Below are 24,790 nucleotides of genomic sequence, written 5' to 3'. Positions count from 1 at the left end.
AGGCTGTGGCTGCCCCATCCCTGAAAACGTTTCAGACCAGGTTGGATGCGGCTTGGAGCAACCTGGGCTAGTTGAATATGCCCCTGCCCATGGCAGGGTGCTTGGAACTAGATGGTCTTTAAGGTCCCTTCCAACCCAAACCATTCTGTGATCCTATGAAAATCAAGTAAGAAATGGCAGCAGTAGGCTATGGGCTAGTGAGACATCTGCTTCCAAGAATTTGTTCACTCTGACTTAGGTTGATGTTCTTACTGGCAGTCTATAGTAAGAAATATAATTAGATCTCCATAATAGTTTCCCAATGCCCAGGAGAGTTTAAATGATGAGTTTAAAAGATGTAATTCCATCAGAATAAGAAATATTGAAGTGACTGTAAATTGTGAGGAGGAATTTTAGCACCGTGTATTCCATCCACAATCATTTCACATGTCTGCATGTTCTGTAGATAATGAAATCAAATCTCAGAAATAAAGAGCTAAGTAACCTGGGGAAAGAAAGAAAAATCAGTCATAGATGGGTGATTACTGAAGACTTGCAAGGGAGTCTAACTACCAAATGAAAAATATATATCTTCTTCATCACAAAAATGTATGTTGTAGATTGTCTAGTTTTATGGTGCTAACATTAAACCTCAAAGTCCAAAATGCAAGCTTTAAAGGGGATTCATTAAAAACAAAAGGCATTATGATTTTCAAAGTTGGTTGTCTCTCACATGATTTATCCCAAAATAGAAAGTCTGAAACAGAATAACTCAGTAATCTCGACTGCAGCTCATTTCTTCTAAATCTTCAAGGCTCTCTCCCCAGCCATTAAACCAAGTCCTCAGTGACATCCTCACATTCTGAAATTTAGGGGGGAGGGTACGGGCAGGTCTGGGCAGACACACGCAGGTATACTGCTGATTATGCATGTGATGAAGCAGAACACTGATTATGATTCTGAAGGATAAGGATTTATAGTTAGAATGCACATTGTTGAAAGCAGAGGCTCCATCTTCCTCTGTGTTTGTGCAAAACCCAGCACAATTATGATCTAATCTTGATTAGTTTACTAGCAACTGCCACAATTTAATAAACATTATACCTACGTGATTAACTTTCATAAATATCAGAAACTATATTAAAAGCTATGTCTCCAAGCAGGAGAATACTATATGTGCTTCACTTTACTCACATACAGAACTCCAACCTTTCTGAGACTGACTATTCCGTGGGGCTGAATATACATGGGAAGCAGACAGTTTATTAAGAAAGGTGCCATTTTTATATCACGTTTTGGAGTAAATTTGGCTTTAGAGATGAGTAATTCAGGCAACTGCTGAGAGCCTCACACAGAACAGCAACTCATGTGTTAGTCTGCTACTTCCTTGAAGCAGTAAGAACAGAGGTGGGAGGCAACACATGGTACCAGCTCCACTGCAGAACTGAGGATCCCACAAATCTGGAGGTCAGAATAGTAGAGATCTTTCTTCTGTCATTTGCTGAGCAACAGATGTGATGCTAGGCTTTATATAGGAGAGTTTATGATTCATATTGTCTGTAAGACCATTGCAATGCTTTTATTATTTGGAAAAATGAGATCTGAGAATATGATTTTAAAACACATTTTCTGAGAGTTAAGGAAGAGCTGAAACGAGCTGAGTTTTGGCAGTGCAGAGCATTGATTACAAAATGCCTATAGGGGCCACACTTTCTGAAACTATCATGTTGCAAATATGTATCTGAAGATACGCTTAAATCTTTGCTTGGTCTTGCGGTCTTCTGGATTTGGAATGATTTTTACAGAGGGAACCTTTGACTGGCCAGGTATCATAACAACAATAATAATAAATAAACTGGATAATAATAACAATAACAATGAGAATCCTATTTTTACAGAAAATGCAGAATTGAGATCCTCTCAAAAGGAGAAAAAAAGATGTAAAAAGAGGCAATCTGTCCTGCCTTGCCTTAAAGGTGTAAAGAGAAACCTATAGAGGAATTCTCCCTTTCTTTTGCCAATCTCCTTCCTGTTTTTTTCCATCTAAGCTTCTTCAATTAATCTTTCAGTCATATTACAAAACACAATGATAAATGTAATATAATAAAGTCAACCTTTTATGTTTTACAGTTATTCATAGAATCATAGAATGGTTTGGATTGGAAGAGACTTTTAAAGGTCAACCAGTGCAATGAGCAGGGACATCTTCAACCAGACCAGGCTGCTCAGACCCCATCCAGCCTGGCCTTGAATGTTCCCTGGGATGGGGTAGCCACTAACCCTCCCGGCAACACGTTATTTATTAGCCTCCTCCATATCTTCATAAGATCTTTACTTACTACACTACCTGGGAAGTTTTCTTGGAAAATATTCTGCTTTTACAATTTTTTTCATATTCTGCTCATCTTTCCTGTTATTTCTGTGAGAGTATTCAAAGAAATACAAATAAGCACATATGCCAGTGTTTTTTTGACTGGGGTTGCTGGGCTGCAAAGGCAGTGAAGGTCTGGCCAATCTGCCTACCCTCCCACATAGTAAGACCATTGGGGATTTCACTTGGAACACATTTCAGTCTCCCTTATTTTTTGTCTCAGGAAATACTACAACTTTGCTCAATGTCTTGTGTAATGTAGTGTCATATCTAAATAAGGAGACAAATTCTTTATACCTCTAAATGTGGCAAAACTAGTCTGAAGTTGAAAAGCAATGACTTCTTTGGAAAATCAAGAAGCATTGTAAAAAGCATAGCTTACCTGTCTTCGAAGGTCACGTGTTTTCTTGGTCATCTTGTCAATAGCGATGTTGAGTGGGTCTCCCTTCTCCTTCCTTCCAGTCTGTTAAAAAACAAAATTTTAGAATTAGAGAGAAATAATTCACAAAACATACACTTTCTACAAAATAGTAAGGTTTTATTTTACAAAATGATAAAGATTTATCAAACAAAATCTGTGCATCTTTTTTTGTTTGCTTCCATCAAGTTGTTATTTCCAATGCAATGTTTTTATCATGTTTATGTGCAGGAGGCATAGGAGATTATTTTAAAATAATCCTAAAGTGATAAGGACAAAGATTAAGGTGACTCACTGGAGAGTTCAGAACTTTTCCACCAATAAATTATGTGCATATATTATAGCTAATACTCCAAAAAATCTGGCAAGACCTTTCACTATAAAACGAATATTAAGAGTTTCTAATCTCCATCCTGCCAGGCACTGGGAATGTTAAACATGATAATAAGCAGCAACACAGCTTGAGGACAGAAGGAAAATGGTCCCTACGCCTGTAACAGGAATCATATTGGTAGACATTAGGTGCAGTATAAAGAAGAATTCCACTTAAAACACTTTCCTGCAGGAAGTCTCAAAGCAAAACTCCTCATGAAGATTAAAAAGGGGGAAAAAAGCTTTTTGTGGCTCATAACCAATGGAGAAAAAATACTTCTTTTAGGTTCAATGACACAAAAAGCATTAAGTGACTTTGTTAGCTGTATTACCTTTCTCTTAAGAGAAAACTGCTTCTCTAAAGATTTGTCACATCTCTTACACATTGAACTCTGTTTGATAGCTTTTCATCAAGAATCAAAATGATCTTCCATTCTTTCTGGCAGTACTCTTTCCTTCCCAAGGCTGTTTTCAAGTACTCCTATTTAGAATTGTTCCTTGCATATGATTAAGAGCGATTTTCTATCTCCAGCTGAGGCTAATAGCATACGTTTCTGGGAACTATTGAGAAGTCACTTTTGGGGTGGGATGGGGATTAAACATACCCTTTCAATAATGATCTCTCACATGTGCAGCCCAGTTATCAGCTCTACATGACCACATTGGCAAGTGGCCTCTGTTCCAGTCTTTGCTTTAAGCATTCATTCCAGAGAACGCCTGCTTGCTATTATTGCCTGTAATTCTAATTATGACACGAGGCCAAAGCTTTTATGATCATTTAGAAATCTGTAAAACCCATCCCCATTTTTCATTTAGAAATTCAAACATAACGATATCAAGTGCCACCAGAATTTAATACAAAACATAAAGTTACCTCTTAGCTTTTTAAACAGAATCCATTGCAAATTCTGGAGTTAATCATACAAATTGACACCCGAAAACAGAGAGAGAAAGCAGACACAGAAAGAGGCATCTGTGTCACCCGCTGATATTTTTATCTCACTTTTCTTGTGTTCATCCTTTGACTGAGTTCTTCTGGTCCCCAGCTGAAGAACTACAGCTCTTTAGCCTAAGCAATGTCAGCACAGGCTTTTACTTTTAGATGTCCTGAATTCAGTCCCTGGTATTTTGTTCAAGACAGCAGCTGTCATATGTGCATACAATCAAGCTTGCTCTTCAAGCTGAAATTTCACAGTAAAACTGAAGCATATAAGTTTGGTATAGGAAACCTCTCCTGACTGTCAGAATGGCACAATGGGGATTGCCAGATGAACCAGTCTCAGCCAGGTTCTAGTTTGTTAGACTACAAAGATATATTGTAAGAAAACTTAGAAAGAATATTACTCCAGCTGTGTGCTGTGCACTTGCTGAACCAAGTTTCCTTGGCGACATTAGTGTTCTGGGATCCTTTATTTTCCCAGTCAAATCATTAAATTTCTTTAATATTGTTTAAATTCTTCTCTTCCTTCTCATTGTTTAAGCTTTAATGGACTGGCTTAGAAAGATACATAACCACATGAAATATGTTAAGATATTTTTTTCTAGGGCAAAGATAACCTTTGTTTGACTCTCATTTTTCTAATAAAATCAGGGAATAATTTGCTTAACTGGGCAAATTGCCATGAATATTAACATCACGAGATTAACCAAAGAACAAACACCATGACACTTAAGGCTACATAGGGATGGCATTTTACAGGTCTTAAACAAAACAACTAGTTAACAATTCTTCTTCACTGATCTCATGCAGGGCAGATGTATTTTGTGTTCACCACCAACATGGTGAGGTCAAGCGATTAATGCTTGGCACACATTTAGGCAGTCAGAAAGTTGCCCCTGAACAGGAACTTAGGACTTCTAGGGTAGTCAGCTACAGGATATAGTGCCACTGAATAAATTAAGCATTTGATAAACTGCACCATTTAGGAGGAAAGGCTCCTGGTCAGTGGCAAAAAGCAGAAATTTTGAGATCGACATAAAAGTTTGTAATATAAGTTCCTAGTCTGGGTGGTTTTGTATTGCTTATAGGAGGAAACTGCCACTGAGAGTAGAACTGTGACAGCCTACATTTAGGACCTCTCCTAAGCCTCTCTTCAAATTTATCCTGTAACATTTTCAGTCTAGTTTTAAATAAAACAGAGTTTACATACACAGTGGCCCTTAAGGTACATCCTATTGTGAAACGCAAAACAACTGGGAACCCTTCTGTGACCCTTAGGCCACACAACACAAACTGTCAATATCCATCTGGCAGGTCCCTTCTCCCTCCAAAACAGAACAAAGCCTGTTCTATATTGCTCTGTGCAATTGCCCAAATCATGCCTACACGCTGTCTGAGCTGCTAAATGGGATGAACCAGTCTGTGCTGGAAAACAGGCTACCAAACAAACTGGACAGAGATCCAGTTGAGCTCTCTCAATGGCAATATTTTATTAACACATACATAGATGAAGTCTCATGTTCTGCACAATTTTTACTTGTCCAGGAATTTTAAGTGTCCTTCACCTGTTACTTATAAAATGGCTACTGCCTTTTAATCTGTATACAAAACTCTTTTTTTACCATCTGATTTCAAAGAAGGAGAAATTTGTTTAGTAAATCACATTATTGAAAAATAACTAGCATGGCATGTGATGCTACATAGCTTCAGGCAGGTCTGTCAAACACCATCTGTTCTGTGCTGAAAATATAAGTTTATTAAAGTTTATTTATTTAAGTCCTTAAATACTCTTATATTATTGTTGCTCTGTGATAAATTTTTGGCCTTCCTTCCTAGAAGGGATAGAAAGGAATTTAATGGTTTCCTGAAAAAACTATAAAGCTTAGTATTGAGCCTTTTGCCATTTCTCTGTTAATCTTTTTCCGCAGAGAGAAGAAAGATACTTTGGGATAAAAAGGAAGTAAAAATTGCTGCTGGCATTGGGTTAAAAGGAGGAGGAGGAGAAATGCACAGAATTCCCTGAATGCCAAAATATTGGTATTCAGAGTTCCTATGGACAGAATTACATCTATTCATGGTGTAATGAGGAGAACTTTGCTACAGGAGAATATATTAATCAAGTCCCTGATTTCTTGTGTCCATTAACAGCATTTGCATACTGCTTGTACTCAAGATAATTCCAAACAATTTTGTCAGTCTGTGTTACTTCCATTCTAATTTCCTTAGAGCTTTTCCCTGCCTGTTTGATTTAAACACAGTTGGTCAGGATGAGCTATTTTCCATGGTCTCCTGACCAGGAGCTGCTCTGGCTGCAGAGTCCCTCAGGTCAGGAGTGGGTCTTCCATTGAATTTCTACCCCAAGGCTGCAGTCTCCCTTACAGATCATGCAAGGTAAGATCCACCTCCCTGAATATAACTGCCAAGAACATTTAAGCCTGATTTGCCACCTGGCATGAGAAGTTGACTAGTTTTTCAACACAGTCATATCCAGTTAGTGGAAGAAATCTAGGTACTGACTATTCTACTACTCTACAAAATGCCTACACTTGCAATCAGTGTCAACAATATTACTTGAACAATAAAACAAAGACAGAATACAACCATTGCCCTCTTTATATTAAGCAAGTCTGAAAAGCTTCACAGTTAAAACTAAATAATATTACAGTAAACACTTAATCATACAGGGAACTTCAACTTCATTTAGTTAGGAAAAGAAATAAATTAAGAACAAAAAGCATTTAAGGATGGTAAGAAATTCCAGCATCTGCCAGAATGATCTCTGCTGTGATATAGCACTGTTTTTCCTTTTGAAAAAAAGACCTTTTTCCTATCCTTGCTCTTCTTCTTTTCATGAGTTGTTCACAGTTCATACTGTTAAGAGTAAAATATAAAACTCCCAAAATATTAGTCACAACTCTTAAAGGACATTTATATCCCACAATTTGCTCATCGCAGAACTCTTTTGATCAGCCTGAAGTACTGAGCAGGACGCTCTTTTCTAACCCTAGAGAGAATCACAGGATCAAGACAAGGACAGTCAGGCCAATCAGCCTCAAGACATAGCACATTTTGGATGAGAGATGATCAGCCTTGGAAGAAGATAGTCCAGGCCAGAATTGTGTTGCTACTTTTGAATAATTCCAGATATCACCAACATGGAAATCACAGAACTTAAAGTTCAGCACATAAACCAGATAAAATTGTTACTACCAAAATTCTTATTATAAAAATTGATGCTATGTAATGAATTTCCTTGTGTTGAAATTTATAGTTACTTGGAGTTGTGTGAGATGCAATTTTGAGCACGCAATTTTAATAAGAAATAAATTATAATCAATGCAGATGAACAAGGCTGACAATAGTAACCCATAAAAGAAGGGGATGCAGTGCCAAGAAATACACAGAAAGGCAACTGCAGATCTACAACATAACCTCACAGACAAAAACCCAATATGTATGACAACGTTAGAGAGCAGTAGCATCCTTTTCCATTAAAGTGTATAATTTAGAAGCTCAGTGTTTCAATTTAACAATGATAATATTAATAATATTAGCCTAAAACTATGTAAGAATTTTTGGGACCACTATTTTCACACATTCCTCTGATTTTTCTGCTGTTTTAGATATAAGACGAAATATCTGGGAGAGCTCAGTCTCCTAACACATCATGTATTGCATGTCCAAGACACCCTCACTGCTGTTTCAAGTAGTTTAGCCTCAAGGAGACAGGTGGAAAAATTATCTATTGATCCAAAAACTACCAAACCTTGATATATTTTTATATTTTCATCATCCCTTAGGTAGATGGTTCCATTATTTACAGTTTATTCAGAACTTCAATATCACAATGTTTTATTAAAGTGTAAATTGCTGCTCAAAAATATATCTGTCCTAATATTTTATTTAAAATGTTGAAAACATCACTCTTTTAAAACTATGCCCATGTTCTATAGACCTTTTAAAAGTGATGAAAAGCAGCTTAGTACTAAGAATAAACACATTTTGAACAAGAGACATAGGCTGCATCAGTGTTCTTAAGTAGAAATCTAGTTTTAAGCATAGCAATACACATTCTCCTTCTGACAGAAGGTGATAAATTTTGGGTCAGGAAAAGGCTAAACTATATATTCTGGGAGAAGTAAATAGAGACTAAATTTCACTGGAAGTTGAAAATCCTAGCTATTTGCTAGGGAGATGGGTCATGAAAATGAGTTTTACAAAATCTGTGTGGTTCCTTTGTGGATGAGTCGAAGACATATTAAAAAAATAAACTTAAGGAAAAATTGAATGGCAAGAAGTCTCTATGGAGTGTGGTATGAACATGAATTATTGTTTTACTTAGTGATTTCATCTATACTTTGTATCTATTACTATATATTATTTTGTATTTAAAATTTATTCAAAGTAACTACTTTGGAGGTTCTGCAACCACCTGTTTTCTAGCTTCAATTTTCCTAGAAAAACACCTCCGGTGGAATGAAAATTTATACATTGATTTTCCTCTCAATAATTTCCTTTTTTTCTTCAGGAAGAATTAAAAAAATGAGAATTTGGCATAAATGGGTGAAAAAAATGTTGTTTATATAGGTCTTTTGACCTGGGTTAGCCAGTTGCAAAGGAGAAAAATTGAGTCATCACAAAGAAAGGATAAGACAGAAATCATAGAATCATAGAATTGTTTGAGTTGGAAGGAACCTTAAAATTCATCTAGATCCAACCCCCTGTCATGGACAGGGACACCTTCCACTAGACTAGGTTGTGCCAAGCCCCATCCAGGGTTGAGGAAGGCACAACTTCTCTGGGCAACCTGTGCCAGTGTCTCACTGCCCTCACTGTAAAACCTTTTTCCTAATATCCAATCTAAACCTACTCTCTTTCAGTTTGAAGCCATTGTTCTTGTTCTGTCACTCCAAGCTCTTATAAGGAGTCTCTCTACATCTTTCTTATTGTACTGGAAGGCTGCAATTTGGTGACCCCAAAGTCTTCTCTTTTCCAGGCTGAACAGTGCCAATTCTCGCAGCTTTTCCTTACAGGAGAGGTCCTCCATCCCTCTAATCATCTTAGTAGCTTCCTCTGGTCTTGCTCCAACAGGACAATGTCCTTCCTGTGCTGGGGACCCCAGAGCCGGATGTGGCACTCTGGATGGGATCTCATGAGAGCACAGTAGAGGGGCAGAATCCCCTCCATTGACCTGCTGCCCACACTGCTTTTGATGCACAGAGATCCCAGTTTGTACAGTATCTTGTTGCTCTGCAGTAAAACACTGAATTACGGGGCCTTCCACAATACTCCTCAGTTGTAGAATGCCATTCACTAAATAATCTGTTCATAGATGTATGTTGCAGACAAAGAGTTCTCTTTAAATAAAACAATTGCTTTCAGCAGTTTTAATTACCTTGTGACCAGTGAGTGTATTTGCTTCCAGTGTAGCAAAAATGATCATAACTTTGCAGAAAGCTGGGGAAGCTACATCCTTTCAATCCAAGACAGCAAATAAAGTCAATAAAATGCAAATGAACAATGAGAAGGACACAGTATCAGTACCTGAGGTGCACAAATCTTATCCTTGGCCTGGATCCAAGCAAGTTTTATCTCAATCTGTACATAATTAAAACTAAGTATGTAATAAAATAAAGAATGAAAACTGTATCTATTAATGGTTGAAGAAGATTCTGTTATATTTTATATATGTTTTTTATGCAGGCCACATCTACACAATATCTGAATGCCTTCAAGTGGCGAATCATTGAATTAAGTGGTTTGTTTAATATCACTCATGTATAGTTTCTTCTTTATCGTCTCCTAAGTGGGAAACCTTGAGTGTAGGGGAGTATTTGACTTTGATTGGTTTGTGGCTGTTATTTTTCTTGTTTTGCATACTTCACTATTGTAACTACTACTTCTTTTGTCAGTAACCAAGGATTTTCAGAAACACAATCAGTGACAGCACTTTGATTTGAAACACCAGTTAGGATTAGGGCTTGATCATACTGGTTCCGACGTGGCAGCTGCTACTATTAATTGATATTTACCCATAATCACATATTGACATCTAAGCCATCATATGTAGAAGATACATCAAATATTTCTGCATTTCTGTGTATTTCTGAACTAGTTTCCAAGATCACTGTGGTGAGAACATAGTCCTACTCTTCTAGCTACTAGCCAAGACTGGATTTTACAGCATTCTGAGGTACCAAAAATTCAGAGAAGGAAACAGGTGAGACTTTCCTAAGTGACAAGGCAAGTGTAACATACAAATTTAATTGATTTTCAATAGTTAAAACATATGCATTGTTTAGGGCTTTTTTTTGGAAGGGGGATAAAGTCATGCAGCTATTAGAAATTCTTCCCCAAGGCAAGAACATCCTGAAATCATTTAAGAGTTGTGCCATTTAATTAAATGAAGATTACAATGTAGCACATATTCCCATTCGAGAAAGCCGTTACAGCTATCAGGATAGAACCATCACATTTAATTTTACCATCTAGAAATACTGAATCAAATCTAGTTATTTTAGCTCTTTCTATATTCAATATATAGTAACAGGCATTTTTAGAGCACCCATCTGTCTTGCATATTTATTTTAATATGGAGTACATATCATTGCATAGGATTGCTTCTCTCCATTGACGATGGTGGGGATCTTGCAGCACTTGATGATTAATTCTTAAAAAACTAAGTTACATGCCATAAACTGCCTACTTAATAACCACCAAGACCATCCAGTTCTCCTAAGGATCAGGCTAGAGTCTGTATCTTGGACAAATTATGTGTTTTGGATGATTTTCTTCCAGAGAATTAAAAAATATTAGCATCACAAGGTCACCTTTTTACAAGCTTCCTCAAAAGATACTCCTGTCCTTTCAGGATATGATATTTTGAGGTCCTGAAAATAATTCACTTTCTTCCTACTGTCTAAAAGAAACACACCACATAATTTAGATTCAGCATTGGATCGTAACAATCTTAGGTTGTTAGCCTGTCACAAGTGGGATCCCTCAGGGATCAATACTGGGCCCAAAATTATTTAACATTTTCATAAGTGGCTGCTGGGAAGAAGTGAACCATGATGAAGTTTGCTATGATGCCTAACTGAATTCCTAACTGAAGTGGATACTTTGGAAGGGACAGTCACCGTGCAGGAAGACCTGGATAGGCTGGAAGATAGGGCTAGCAAGGACCTTATGAAGTCCAGCAAGGACAAGTGTATGGTCCTGAACTTGGGAAAATATGCTCCAGCAGTGAAACACAGGCTGGGATCCAGCTGGCTGGGGAGAAGCTATGTGGAAAGGGACCTGGGGGTCCTGCTGGGCAACAAGCTCAGTATGAGTGACCAGTGTGCTGCAGTGGCAGAAAGCCAACAGGATACTGGGCTGCATCAACAGACATCACCAGCTGAAATAATGAAGTTATTGTCCCACTCTGCTCAGTGCTTGTCAGGCCACACCTGGAATACTGTGTTCAGTTTTGGTCCTCACTATTCAAAAGAGATGGACAGGCTGGAGAAGGTCCAGAGTGGGGCCACAAAGATGATCCAAGAACTGGGAAGCCAGTTATATGGGGAAAGGCACAGAAACATCACAACCTAACGAAGAAAAGCAAAAAAACCCTCCAGTTACAGCTGGATTTCCCTAATCTGAGCTTTCTCAGATAAAGACATATGCCAACATCATCCTGATGTGAAACTGAAGTTCACTGATAATGGGGAAAACAAGGAAATGTAGTTGGAAGAGCCAAGACTAATAATCTGAGACAAGTTTTCTGATATGCCCTCAAGAAATCTCTGGCAATATGTGTGTAATGTGATCTATATCGTTGTGGATGCAGGTGATATGAGTGTTAGCATGCAAGTCTACTTCTAGTTCAAGTTTTGTTCTGATGCCATTGAGACATGATGCCTGTGAGCTTCCCCTCATTCCTTTCTGTTGTAACAAGATGTATTAGAATTTTTATTTGGCAGAATATTTCTTGCAGTTAAAGAGCATCTTTTCCTTTGCAATGCTTACAAAGAGGAAAACTTTAGGGTTTTCATAGAAGAAACTGCATATTTTTGTTCAGAAGATGTCAGTACAGAAAACTGATGCTGCTACACTTAAAGGAATATAAAAAATAGAATTTCTGAGGAAAGAAACATGAATGATGTAAACTGTTATAAAAAACAACAGCTTCACTGAAGCCACACTAATTTACACCAGCTGAGAATCTCCCCACTCATCAGTTAAATAAAATCTTGCAGATGCTTCCACTTAGAAGGTCAGAAATGTTTACTCCAGAATTCAAAATTATTTTAATTTCTTCACAGACTTTTACTTGCAAAGGGTCCACTACAAACTCCTCATTTAACCACCAACTGCTTTCCAGCTGTAAATTGCAATCTGCTTTTAAATTGCTCCTGGATGCCTTCTCTTAATCTAAAATAACTGGAGGAAAAGGAGGTAGTACACATTTTTTCTTTCCCTTCAAATATGGAAGCCTGTAATGAAGGACTAGGTCAATAAAAAGTGTTGAAATTTACACACTGTAATACAAGCTCTTGAGAAAAGCCTATTCTATTATTATAAACACAATAATGTTACCAAGTAATGAAGTAGTTATTACTAAAGCCTTACATCATGTATTCTGTTAAAATGTTATCAGATCAAAAGTTGAAGCAGTACCAGGCAGCTAGGAACAAAAGAGGGTAGAGAAGTTCAGGATGCCTTACAACAAGCGACGGACAACATTTCATGCATCTAACATCAGGAATTTATTGACTAAATCTTTGTTATATCTCTGTTACAGACTAGTGGAAATACTTCTTAGAACTCTTAATGGAAGTGATATTGATGTCTGGTATTTATGTCAGTTTTATGTCTTATTCTCTAGAAAGCACTTGTAGCCAATCTCTTCCTAGATGGTTTCAGACTAAAGGATGTCTTATGAGTCACAGGGATGAGTGTTATTCATTGAATTAAATGCAGGATGTCCTGAGATATCTCAGCACTCCTTTGAAACATCCCTTTAGTATTTTTCAACTCTCTTGGAGGAATAGGAGAAGCAAATAAAGCTGTTTGTTTACAAGCAAAGACTTTTTTGTTTGTTTATGTATTTAAGAAAAAGGCTTCATTTGATGACAACATTTGTGTATAACATTGGCTTTTTTTTCAGCAAAGAAGCTTTTTAATCAAATAGGCATTTCTGACAAATGAAATGACCATTGGAAGTTCATCAAAGTGTTCACAACATTTACAGGCATTTAATGAACATTTCTTATGAACATATTGAAACTCTAACTATGCCATTCAATTTAGATGCAGAATTACTGTTCATGGCACAAAGACAGGTATTATAGAGCCTCAGAGTACACCCCCCCCCAAAATCTCACCTCTCTATCTGTGCCTAGAAGGCACAGAACCGTTTCAACTGTGCTTACAAGTGCTTTTATTATCAAATAGCACTGAAAAATAGGATTTGAACTAGTTGGCTGCATCTGTCACTAACAGATCTCTGCATGAGATGTGTATTGACTATTATATCTGCATTTCTTTCTTTTTAATTTCATCATGCTTATATTCTTTGGATGATCCATTAGGAAATGAGACTTGTTTATGTCCAATCAAAAATGTGTTCATCAATGTAGGCAGCTCAAAGTCAATGCCAACTCAATATTTGTACTTATGACAAAGAATGAAATGCTTTTTCCAATTAATTGCTACTTTCTTTTCCCTTATCTTGCCAGTTCCCTCCAGACTACCCAGGTAGGGGTTTTTTTTTTGTGTTCTCTTTATTCTCTAACCTTTTCTGAACACTGTTAATTAAAGTTTACACCAAAACAATACTTGAAGTTATTCTGGGTGATGTTTCTTGCAGCCAGTGAAACCAATGCTGCTTTCCAGTGCTGACATCCTACTTGACACTGTACTCTGCAGCTTACACAGTATCAGGTTCATGCATGTGCCAAACTTTCTAAGGACAGTGACATGTCTGGCAACAAGACGTGTGAAAACCCCACCTGCAAGCAAACAATGAGTGTGAGGTTTAATTGGACATGTACTTTAGCTCCCATTTTCAATGAATGGAGATGGAGCAAAGCCTGGGTAAGAAAATAGCTCACACAATCCTCACTGTGGTAATTAATCTTTCACTTTTGAGTCCAGGCTTCATGTCCACATGTTCATTTGTAGGACATCACAACCACGAGGCAAGAGGGATCAAATAAGCCAAAACAAAATAAAAAGTAAAAGAAATTTTTTAACTCCAACCAGACTTTCAAAGAATGCAAGAGCAAAGGAGCAGCTCAGTCTATTCCTGTCACTGCCTCAGATCAATGTGCTAAGTGATATCCATTCAAATTACTTGTCGGTTTAATCAGAGGAAGTGAAACACAATTATAGGGCATTAGTGTAAAAGCCAGCACAAAATAACAGAATGTCCATGTGGGAAATCTGAAGTAAAAGCCTGTTGAAAATAACTCTGACATTTTCATCAACAGTCTTTTTTACAAGAAAAAAAAACACCATTGGAAATGCTATTATAAACTAATTAGGCATAAAATAACGCTTTAATTCTATGGACTGATTAGAGTCCTTATTTTTTCTTGTAGATATTAAACATTTTTTTGGCTTTTGTTCTGCTATTAGAATAAAATTAAATGCATAAAGACCTTTACTGAAATGATAACTGGTGCATTTACAAAGCCTCTCTCTGCTTCCTTTCAAGTCAGCAGGAGTTTTACCATTATTTCCATTGAATGATTGGAACATTCATTTTTCATGGATACTTCAAATTTCCATTGAATATATGTTTTATTTTTGGAATCATCAAGCAGATGACTTGGATTAAATGGGTAAAATAGGAGCAGGGAAAGGAAGAGACTCCTCTGTCTCCCTCTGAAGGCAGAGGTGCAAGTTTGGTGCATCTAAAAGGACAGACAAATGCAAATGTGCCCTCAAAGTGCTGCCTGGACTTCCCAGGTGGGATATGCTGGAGTGGGCACAGGTGCCTGGAGTCCCACTGAGCACTTCGTCCCAATCTGCACCACAGCTCAGTTTCAATGGAATATGCAAAAATGTACCCAGAGCAGAGGTATAAAGCAAGTAAGGATTTGTGAATCCCCACAACAGGACATCAGACCAAAGCCCTATGTGATATTGAACTATTAAAATAAAAATATAGAAGATAGAATAACATCTTTGTGATTTAAAATCTCACTCAATTTTTTTTGAAAAACAACTATCAATACATGTTTTCAGACTAGAGGATATGCTGGAAAAAGCCTTCTCCTTCCAGCCCTAACTTGCTTTGTAAGATCCTAAGGGGAGGGGGACTTGGACTGTACTCAGCACAATGAGTCTCCTGGATTGAGGTGACTTCACTTTTTTCAATAGCCAAAATGCACAGCCCGGCCTAAGTAACCCTACGGTAAAGAAATCACTTAAAATGTTCATGTTGTAATTCTGAGCTTAGAGACTCTGAGGTCTTTAACTGGATTTGGCCCTTTATCTTCAATATTCATGAGATAGTAATTAATTGGACCATCCCTGCCTGGTCCACAGGGTAATTGAATGAATAGCTCTGCACAGGCACATAAATGCCTCCAAAAAGAATTATTACTATGAATGTGCAATACGACAAGTTAACTCTGCTACGTTGATAATGATGGCACTGAAATTCCTAAGGTAAGTGCCATTGGAGCCCATCTCACAGCCAAAGGAAATGGAAGAAAGTATATGAATATGCAACATGCAAAACCACTGCACAATTTACACTCTGCTTTTAAAATACTAATAATAATCATAATAAAGTTAAAGTAATTTTTTTTCAAATTTCCTTGCTACACCTTCATCTTCTGGCACTACTAAACCCCCAAAATATTGCAAAAGGGGTTAAAAGCAAGACAGTTATTTTGGTAGATTGCCACAAAGACTTCTAGAAGGAAATGAAGTGTAAAAAATGTTAAAGAATGTCAAATGAAATCACAGCAGACCGAAACCTGTGGTTCCAGTGCAAGACCTGAAATAAATTTGAAACAGATGCTAATTGGCACCACCTTCATTCTGATGTTCATAAATGAAACTGAACGAGACTTCAAAGGTTCCAGAGGAAGACCAGCCATCCAAAGAACATTTAAACAGGCTTGGATTTGGTTTGTCAGCTGCAAAGTTATTTATACCCTGCTAAATTATCTAGATGCTTCTGAAAAATCATCCAATGAGACAAGTGTGTACATTTCAAAAAGGACTGAAAGTCTGTGGAATTTAAATTCTTAAATTATCCTGGACATGCCTTCTGTTATCAATTAGCATTGGCTTTGGAGGTGAACTACTGATCTGGAGTTGTACTGAGTTATTCACCACAGGAGATTTTCCCTGAGGAATGGGTAATGGTTTGTATCGAGACAAACATGGTAGTTTGCAAGTCTCAGTACAAATCATGCACTACTAAAAGTTATCCAAAGACATCTGCAGCTGTTTAGAATCCCTTTTAATGACAAATGCTTGTAGAAACTAATTGCATGTGGTAAAAGTGCTGACTGACCTCTACATCTGGTTTGCTTCTTTCCCTCCTGAAAAACTTTGATGTCACAAATTAAACCTATTTTTAATATAGAAGGATATCAATTATTTTGAATAGCAGTATTCTATTAATTCACTAATTTGGCCCTTCAGTGGTTTCAACAGCAAATTCAGTAGTAATATGTAGTATTCCACACTTCCTATTTATACTCTATTCTTATATGCCATACTCCATAATTTCATTGCCATTATCCACAAAATTATAATTGAACCAATGTTTCCTATAAAAATCAATTATTTCACTGAAAGAGGAACAGTTGTGGAGCTTCTGCATGTACACCAAGTAGAGAGCAACTGAATCCACAGTCTATGGGAACTAGACTTCTAATTCCCAGTCCTAGTTTCTAATAGACTACATTTTAGTGAAGTTTTCTTTAGTATGGCAATTAGTGTTAAGGGCAAGTCAATTCCATGATGATCAAACGCCCAAAGAAACTGAAAAAAAAATAAACTAAAGCCCAGCAGGAGAAGCTCTGCTGCTTTCCACACCACATGATGCTTTTCACTTCAAAACTACTAAGTAAATTACTGAGAAAAAGTTACTGTGAATAAAATGGGCTGCACAGCGTTAAGTAATTATTTCTAAAGTGTGAAATGGGTAGGAAGTATCTCATCTTAAAGTAGTGCCATGATGCATATTACCTCTCCAGTATAAAGTGAACAGTCTTTTTTTTTGCCCCCCCTTTTTCTTCTTTATCTTGCAGGAGCAAGCACAGGAATGAAAACTTTATTTTTCTAATGATCTTGTATGTGGGAGAGAAGTGTAAAGACTCAACCTGTGAAACTATGCTGTGCTCTACTATTTGTACTGTGCTACTCTTTGAGGAAGAATCTTCTAGAGCCTCATGAGCTCTCAGGAACTCTTAGAATTATTAAGGTTGGAAAAGATCTCTAAGATCATCGAGTCCAACAGTTAACCCAGCACTGATGTGTTCACCACTACACAATAAATTACATTTGGATGACGGTCCCCATTTAAGGAATGCATGATGGAGTTGTGATCTCCCATGTCAACGACCAGCATTTCTGTGAGTGTTAAGGGATGCACTTCAGTGAAGATTCAATTTGTGAAACAATGCAGAACACAGCTTGCCTTTAAGTATGTCTTTCAAGTATATTGTGCCACAAGACCATTCTGTTCCTCAGTCTTGAAACCAATGGTACAAGAAGGTCATTTTAACAGAAAAGTTCTGCTCACAGCATGGGTTTGGAAAACACCCTTCTGATTGCTTCTGAGAGAACAGAGGGGATTCTTGCAATTAATTAATACCTAGATGCATAACAGGCTGTTTCAACAGGAAGAAAAAGTTCTCTTTTTTTTTTTTTTTTTTTTTTACAGTTGTTAAAAGTTGCAGGGAATGAGGAGAAGAAAAAGGAAAACCACATAAGAGTCAAAAAGGAGCCTTCTTCAAGACAAAAGGGGACACAAATTGGTAGTAACGAATTGTGTATACCAGCTGGCTAAAATACTGCAGTCCATTTAAAGGATAATTACACAGACCTTAAAATATTTATGCAGCGTTCATGTGAAATTCAGACCCAGATCAAAACCAAGAGGTAGTAGAGATAAAATAAGAGAACCCCAGTTTGGGTTCAATGGCTGACAAGCACGATTCCGAAAGTACTTTTTCCTTAATAGTCTGTTTCAATAGCATACAATGCAGGCTTTTGTTTTGTTATGTTCATACACATAAAAGATTCATCCCAAAAAGTTCAGAATAGGTTATTTTCTGAGAGTAAATATCACATGGATATCCAAATTAGACTTTGTGAGGGTATGACTTCTGAACACTCAGAGCCATTCAGTGACCCGCCTAAGATAAAGAGCAAAAGTGTATCTAGAGAGTGTAAACTCATTCTGGCATCCATCCTTAAACTATCTTTGAGGTTTGACCTTCCGAAAAACTTCACATAACACAGATGGGTTGACTAGGGCTGGCCACAGGAAAGTGTTTAACAAGTCAGCGTTGCGAAGCAGTTGGAAATGATGCAGAACAAGACTCTAAATATATCAAATGAGCTCTTCTCTGCTGAAATATCTATATGTTCATAGCTTGCTCTCTGGGATCAGGAAGTGTTACCTCCAGAAGGGGAATGGATAGAACACTATCATTTCAATGCAGAGCTTGGAAATTATATTTTATTATTGCAAAATTTTAATATGTTAATATTTAATTAACACAACCATTTTTTGCAATAATTTAATTTTAAAAATAATTTTATAAATTTGTATGCTTCCAAGTACAGTAATTGTAAGGTGGAGATAGTCTGTATTTAGAGGCAAGCAATGGCCAATGACAAGTGATTTTGGAAGCTTCCCCGTAATGAAGGAAAATTACACAAAGTCAACAAAACGCAGCAGGATGGTTGTTCTGCCATCATGTCACACCCACTGATGGCTGTAGTCTTGATGTGCATGGACAAGATGGGGAGTGGACAACCTCAAATTCATGACCACATCATGCAAGGTACTTATAAATGTTTCAGGTGAGCCTGTTTAACTAATCCCACAAACTCATGCAAAACAAAAGGAACTGTGTTCACTAAATTAATATTTCATGGGCTTCTCTTTAGACAGAGATCAATTTTAAAAAATAATGTCTTTAAATGCACAATGGTGTGCACACATTTACAGACACTTTTATGCTCAAGGATGAAATTTCTTCTCTTAGATAACTTCCTAAATCAAAATAAGAATGCCCATCAATCATTTAAGAGTAGAAATTTTGGTAAAGAGTGCTTTTTTTAAAAAAAATGAAGCTGGCAGAATGATGCCTATCCTAGCATTCATTTTGACTGATGAACTCCAGAGCAGTTTATTGCAACAAATAGCATCTCCTAGTAAAATTTTCTCCTTCTGTTATCATTCTGCTCTACAAAAACATGTTTTTGACACCAGAAACAAATTGCAGCTACATGCAGAAGAATGAGTTGTTGCCTCTGAAAGCTATTTCCAAAACACCACAAACCTTAAAATTTTATCAAGACAAAAGGAAGGCTGGATGACACATTTATGCATTTTGTAATTCAAATCCACTATGTTTTACCTTTAGACAATCAAAATAAATCCAAATTCAAAATAGTCATGTTTTCTTGACTGACATAATTAATATTTTCATTGCTAAGAAGGGCAATGCCCAATATTATGCATTGTGTTAAATATCAGACTTGACTGAGGGAAACTAGTGTAATTTATTACCAATCAAACCAGAGCAGGATAATCAGAAATAAACCCAAATCTTAAAACACCTTCTCTCCACCCAGAGAAATTCTGTAGAACAGCAAAGACTGATGTGGAGAAATATTTTCTTCTGAATATAGACTATTACAAAAAGTTTTGGCTTGGTGTCCTCATGACTTGTGACTTAAAATTGACTTTTGAATTATACTGACTTAACTAGTTTTGCTATCATTTCTGATATTTTTTCATATAAGATAAGACAAGCATTATTAGAACTAGCTATTTCTGTAAACCTTGAATCTAGTGTGTTAAATGTTAGCATGATTCTTCCCTTCAGTAATAAATCCTAATAACCCAACTGGATTTATAACAGCCTATTATATAGCTCATTCATGAATATAGACCAATTTCCACTTTCTTGGACTAGAAATCATGATCACATCTAATCTCCTGTGCCTGACAATAAGTTTATGATGTTTAGTGGAAAAGCTCACTGACTTTAGAGGTCACTGAATGAGATCACAAACTATTTTATACAGCATAGCTATTAGCAAAAAAAATCAAAACAAAAATGCAGTAGAAGGAATATGAGACAAATGCTCTTATTGCTTTTTGTGTTGCTGTATACTACATGGATTTTATAGGTTTCATTATTCCCCAGATGACATGCTGAAATAAATACATAAACTCAGGGATTATTTTGTTATTTTCTCAAATCTTTTAGGTATTTCAAAGTTCACATTTTGAAGCTGTATGTCCCATCTCTGGGCAGGCCCCACTCAAGGTCAGGTTGGATGGAGCTTTCAACAACCAGATCTAGTGAAATATGTTCATGTCCATGGTAGAGGGGTTGGACCAGATGATTTTTAAAGATCCATTTTATGATACATTGGGATTTTGGAGTGTAGTTTTGATTCAATATGGTTTTTTCCTAAAAGAATAATTGAAATTAATCAAATTCTGCCCTCAGTATTGACCAGGAAGAGAATGAATTCATCAGTCTAAGAATGAAAATATATATTTCTGAAAACATCCCAAATTTCCTTTTTGCATTCTTCCATATTATATGGACTATTTGTATAGTAGCTGTGAGATCCTGGTTGTGCTCTGCTGTAAAACAATGCACAACAGTGGGAGGATCAACTGGGCAGTTCAGTGAACTGGAATGAGAATTTGGGCCTATATTAGATCTCTCACCACTAGGTAAGAGGCAAGACTCTAACTAAACTGTAAATAATAAAAGCTGACACTTTGTGATTTCCTCTACAGATACACATTGCAAAAAATATTAATTTTGAAGATGATGCATTGCAGTTAATTGAGCACTGTAAAACCATTATTTTGATGTGATAATCTTAAAAAAGAATGCACTGAAAATGAACAGACCTGTTTACTGCCTTGGAAACAGAGGGTTAAATACTCCATTTTGTAAATATGATCTGCAAATATTGATTTTTAAAAGACAATAACCTAAATATTCTTCTACCCGAGTCTTTATTTAGATGTCAATTACTCTAGCACCAGAGAGCAATCATACAGCCAAAGGATACTGTAACCAGTATGTGATGATAAATGTTCTATGACCACAACAGAATTTTTCATATGATGCACTTATAGGACCTGAATTCAACCAGAAAACCCATGGATGGGGAATAAACTCCTCTACTGATTCCTAGAATCCACACAATAAATATAGTAGGACAATTTCAGCATATTTTGAGATTTATTACCCTTCCAAAATTCTTCTCTGAGCACCCTTGTGGGGTGACTCCCCTCTATACCCCTTGCAGAGGGCATTAGTCCACTGTATTTAACATAATAAAGACATGATCCTTAGACATAATAATAGCAGTCTGAAGAGTTCAATATAGCCTATGAAAACAAAAGAATTCTGCTTAAAACACACACTTAAAAAAACCCCGAAGTACTTTTTAATGTTATGTTTACTTATCTTTTGGCTTTATGTCTTAAGAAACTGTGCTTCAAATATTTTCATGCATGCCCATCAGTTAGAAGTTTCCTTTATTAAAACAAAACTAGGAACTTTTTGTGTAAAACAAAGATATGGAAACTTAGAAAAAAACTTAAATATTTGGAGACCTAGAAACAGAAGAGCTAGCTACAGCAACCACAAAATATAAATTATCTTTGCCATCTTAATTATCCTCCTACTTTCTCATATCATCAAACCCCTTCCATGTTCTGGGGCAGTAGCCACCTACTCCCTCTAAATCGCTTCAGTGAAGCCTGCAAATGCTATCTAACATTTGTTTTCTGTTATACAAACATATGCAAATCCTTATCCATATGCATAAGCACATAGACACGCCTCCAGAATAAAACTCAGATCTCTCCATCGAGGTCAGTGTCCCTAGACTCATAGCTCTCATCCCAAAGAATCTAATTGAAATGTGCGTTACAATGAGTGAGTGGGAAAGGGCAGGGTGAAGGCAGATTAACAGCTATAATACTGTCACAGAGGCTAGTTACAGGCATGAGAGCTGTATGGTTTGGTCATTTGTCTCTCCAGTTTGTAGATTCTTACATCTCTTCTGCTTTTTCTTGCCCATATCAGAAGTATGTGTCAAGGTTTGCTTCTGTTAACTGCAGTTCTAATGTTTATTGTTTAATTTCTTTCCATTTAAACAATCTCAAATTGACTGCCTAGCTAGTGTTATGGACAATTTGTCTTACAGCAGAATCACAATTATTTGCATGTTCTTTTTCATAAGTTCTCTTCCCTCTTTTCATGCATCTGTAAAATAAACTGGATTTCATCTGACAGACTATGAATATTCCGCAGAACACCTATGCGTGCGCAAGAATTTGCTTCGGTTCCACAACAACGTGTTTTAGTTCCCTGAGCTGAGATGCTACCATGGTTCAATATGCTTCTTATGCCTCCTCACTCATCCAAGTCATTTTTGTTCACCCATGAAATAGTTTCTGGACTTGTGACCTGCCAACACCTAAAGAGCTCACGAGGCTCCAATGGAGACGCCTCCCGGTTTGGTAAGCTGTAAATGCAGTCCCTCAAAATATCTCAGTTAAATCCTCTCCTCTGTGTTGTTGCTTCCCTTTCTTTACTTCAGTGCTGCCCCAAATTTTTGGACCTATAGACTATTCAGCCTTCAGTCTCTCCTGCCATGCAGGATCAACACAAAGGCTTACTTTGAACAGCAGGCTTGAATGCTGTACAAGGACTATCATGACTGTCCTCACAGATACACAGGAATAAAATAATAGGGACAGTTCATAAGCCTAGGAAAACATTATTAAAAAATTGAAATTCTATATATTCTTTGTTTCTTCAGTGATTTAGTACAGTGATTAGTTCTACAACTAATTGTATTTGGGCAAACACAATGAAAGGAATTGAAACACAAAATGTTGCAAATGAAACAAAATAATAGCATCAGTCATCTCTGAAATCATTATGGTACTTGAGAAACATAATAAAACTGAAGTGTATGAGACTTTCCTGGAAATTTCCCACACACGTTTTAAAGACATCTGTTCAAAGCAGAAATGTAGGGTAAATTTCTGGAGAGGGAAGAAAAAAACCAACAAAAAAGAGCTGTATCTTCCTGATTTCCCCTATAGATTACACAATTCAGAGCAATTTCTTTGGGGCATTATTTGACCTTTTCTACTTGTATGAATCTCTCCTAGGCTCTCGGGCATTTTGAGAGAAGCCCTGAATCAGCTCTGTGAAGCTTTTCATGAGGAACAGAAATGGACTTTTAGCTTGACTTTCTGTGTCTACAGACATGGACCCATATTTAACTTATTTGTCCCACTTAAATCCAGTGCCGGATCTAAAGGGACATCCCCCACCACCCACAAGAACCTGTTGCTTAGTACACTGTGAACAAATTTCCTTTCTATGGTGATATCAGGATAGCATATTGCACTGATCAAAATCCCATTAAACACTGCCACATTTACAAACAGAGGCAAGAATTTAATTTAAATGTCACTTTAAATTTCCACTATTAGACTTTGTCACTATTACTACCCTCATTTTTGTTAATTTTTCCAAGGCTACTGAGTACCTTCATGTCCACAGATTTTAATTTTAATTGCACACTCAACTATCCCAAATTATCAGGCAACATACCAAGGTAGTGGCAAATTGGCATTATACTGTTTCCTCCATATGGTAAGCAGGTCAAACTATCTCACCCATATGTTATATTCCTCTCTGCTGTGAATAAACCCAATGAATATGGTCTTTGTATGGCTATAACAGACTGCAGAAGTGCTTCAGCAGATCTTGAGGAACCAGCACCTGCTCCTAAATCAGTTGTATTGGTCAAATTTTCTCCTAAGACTATAAATATTAGATCACTAGGCATATATATTTGCATAACTTTTGTCTCAAAATTAAACTATTTCTAGCAATCATATCAAATTCTTGAAACTTTCTCACAGTATCAGTACCTGTAAATTTATGGGGTTTTCTCTGCTTTTTCCAATATTGTATTTCTCCATTGCAATAACTTTCTGCTTTAAATCCGTCTGAATCAATTCTGCCACTATTTTCTCTCTTCTCTCACTACTCACCATCTCGACCTCACAAATTCACAACCCCTACTTTCCTGCCTTTCAAATCCAGCTGTGATTCCTGACTCTCCATTTATAAGCCATGCTTTAACCCAGTCCCTCACAATGAGCCAAAGAGCCTTGACCTGCTTGGCTTATTCTGGCCATACATATGTTTGAGATTCATGGGAGAATGTTGTCAGTGGTTTCTGCCTTAAAATTACCAATTTACAAGTCCAGTAAAGTTTTGTTCAGTCCCAGCTCTGAGATTCCATTCTGGCCAGAAGATCTGGACTGATTTGGGAACAAAAGTATGGGATGCAGAATAGGGAGCTTAGGGAGAAATTACTGAGTGGGGAGCTTGTAACCCATGAGGAAGGAAGCTCATGTCCCAGTAACACATTAATCTGCAGGGTAAACCAGCTT

The 24,790-nt window shown here is 36.9% G+C and overlaps 1 protein-coding gene across 1 annotated transcript in view; it reads right to left on the bottom strand.

The window, feature by feature from the left end:
• The window catches only part of LOC103811343 (catenin alpha-2-like), a 143,901-nt gene extending 119,513 nt beyond the window's left edge, over window positions 1–24,388 (bottom strand). The window contains exons 1-3 of the mRNA XM_009084310.1: window positions 24,263–24,388; window positions 11,202–11,363; window positions 2,733–2,813 (exon numbers count right to left, since the gene is read on the bottom strand). Of these exons, the coding sequence (XP_009082558.1) occupies window positions 2,733–2,813; window positions 11,202–11,363; window positions 24,263–24,388 (369 nt within the window). The remainder of the gene's footprint in view (window positions 1–2,732; window positions 2,814–11,201; window positions 11,364–24,262) is intronic.
• Window positions 24,389–24,790: the final 402 nt, after the last annotated feature.

Source organism: Acanthisitta chloris, unplaced genomic scaffold (assembly GCF_000695815.1).
Source record: "Acanthisitta chloris isolate BGI_N310 unplaced genomic scaffold, ASM69581v1 scaffold6641, whole genome shotgun sequence".
Classification (NCBI taxonomy): domain Eukaryota; kingdom Metazoa; phylum Chordata; class Aves; order Passeriformes; family Acanthisittidae; genus Acanthisitta; species Acanthisitta chloris.
Note: the sequence above shows the minus strand (reverse complement) of the source record. Positions and strands in the feature narration are given on the sequence as shown.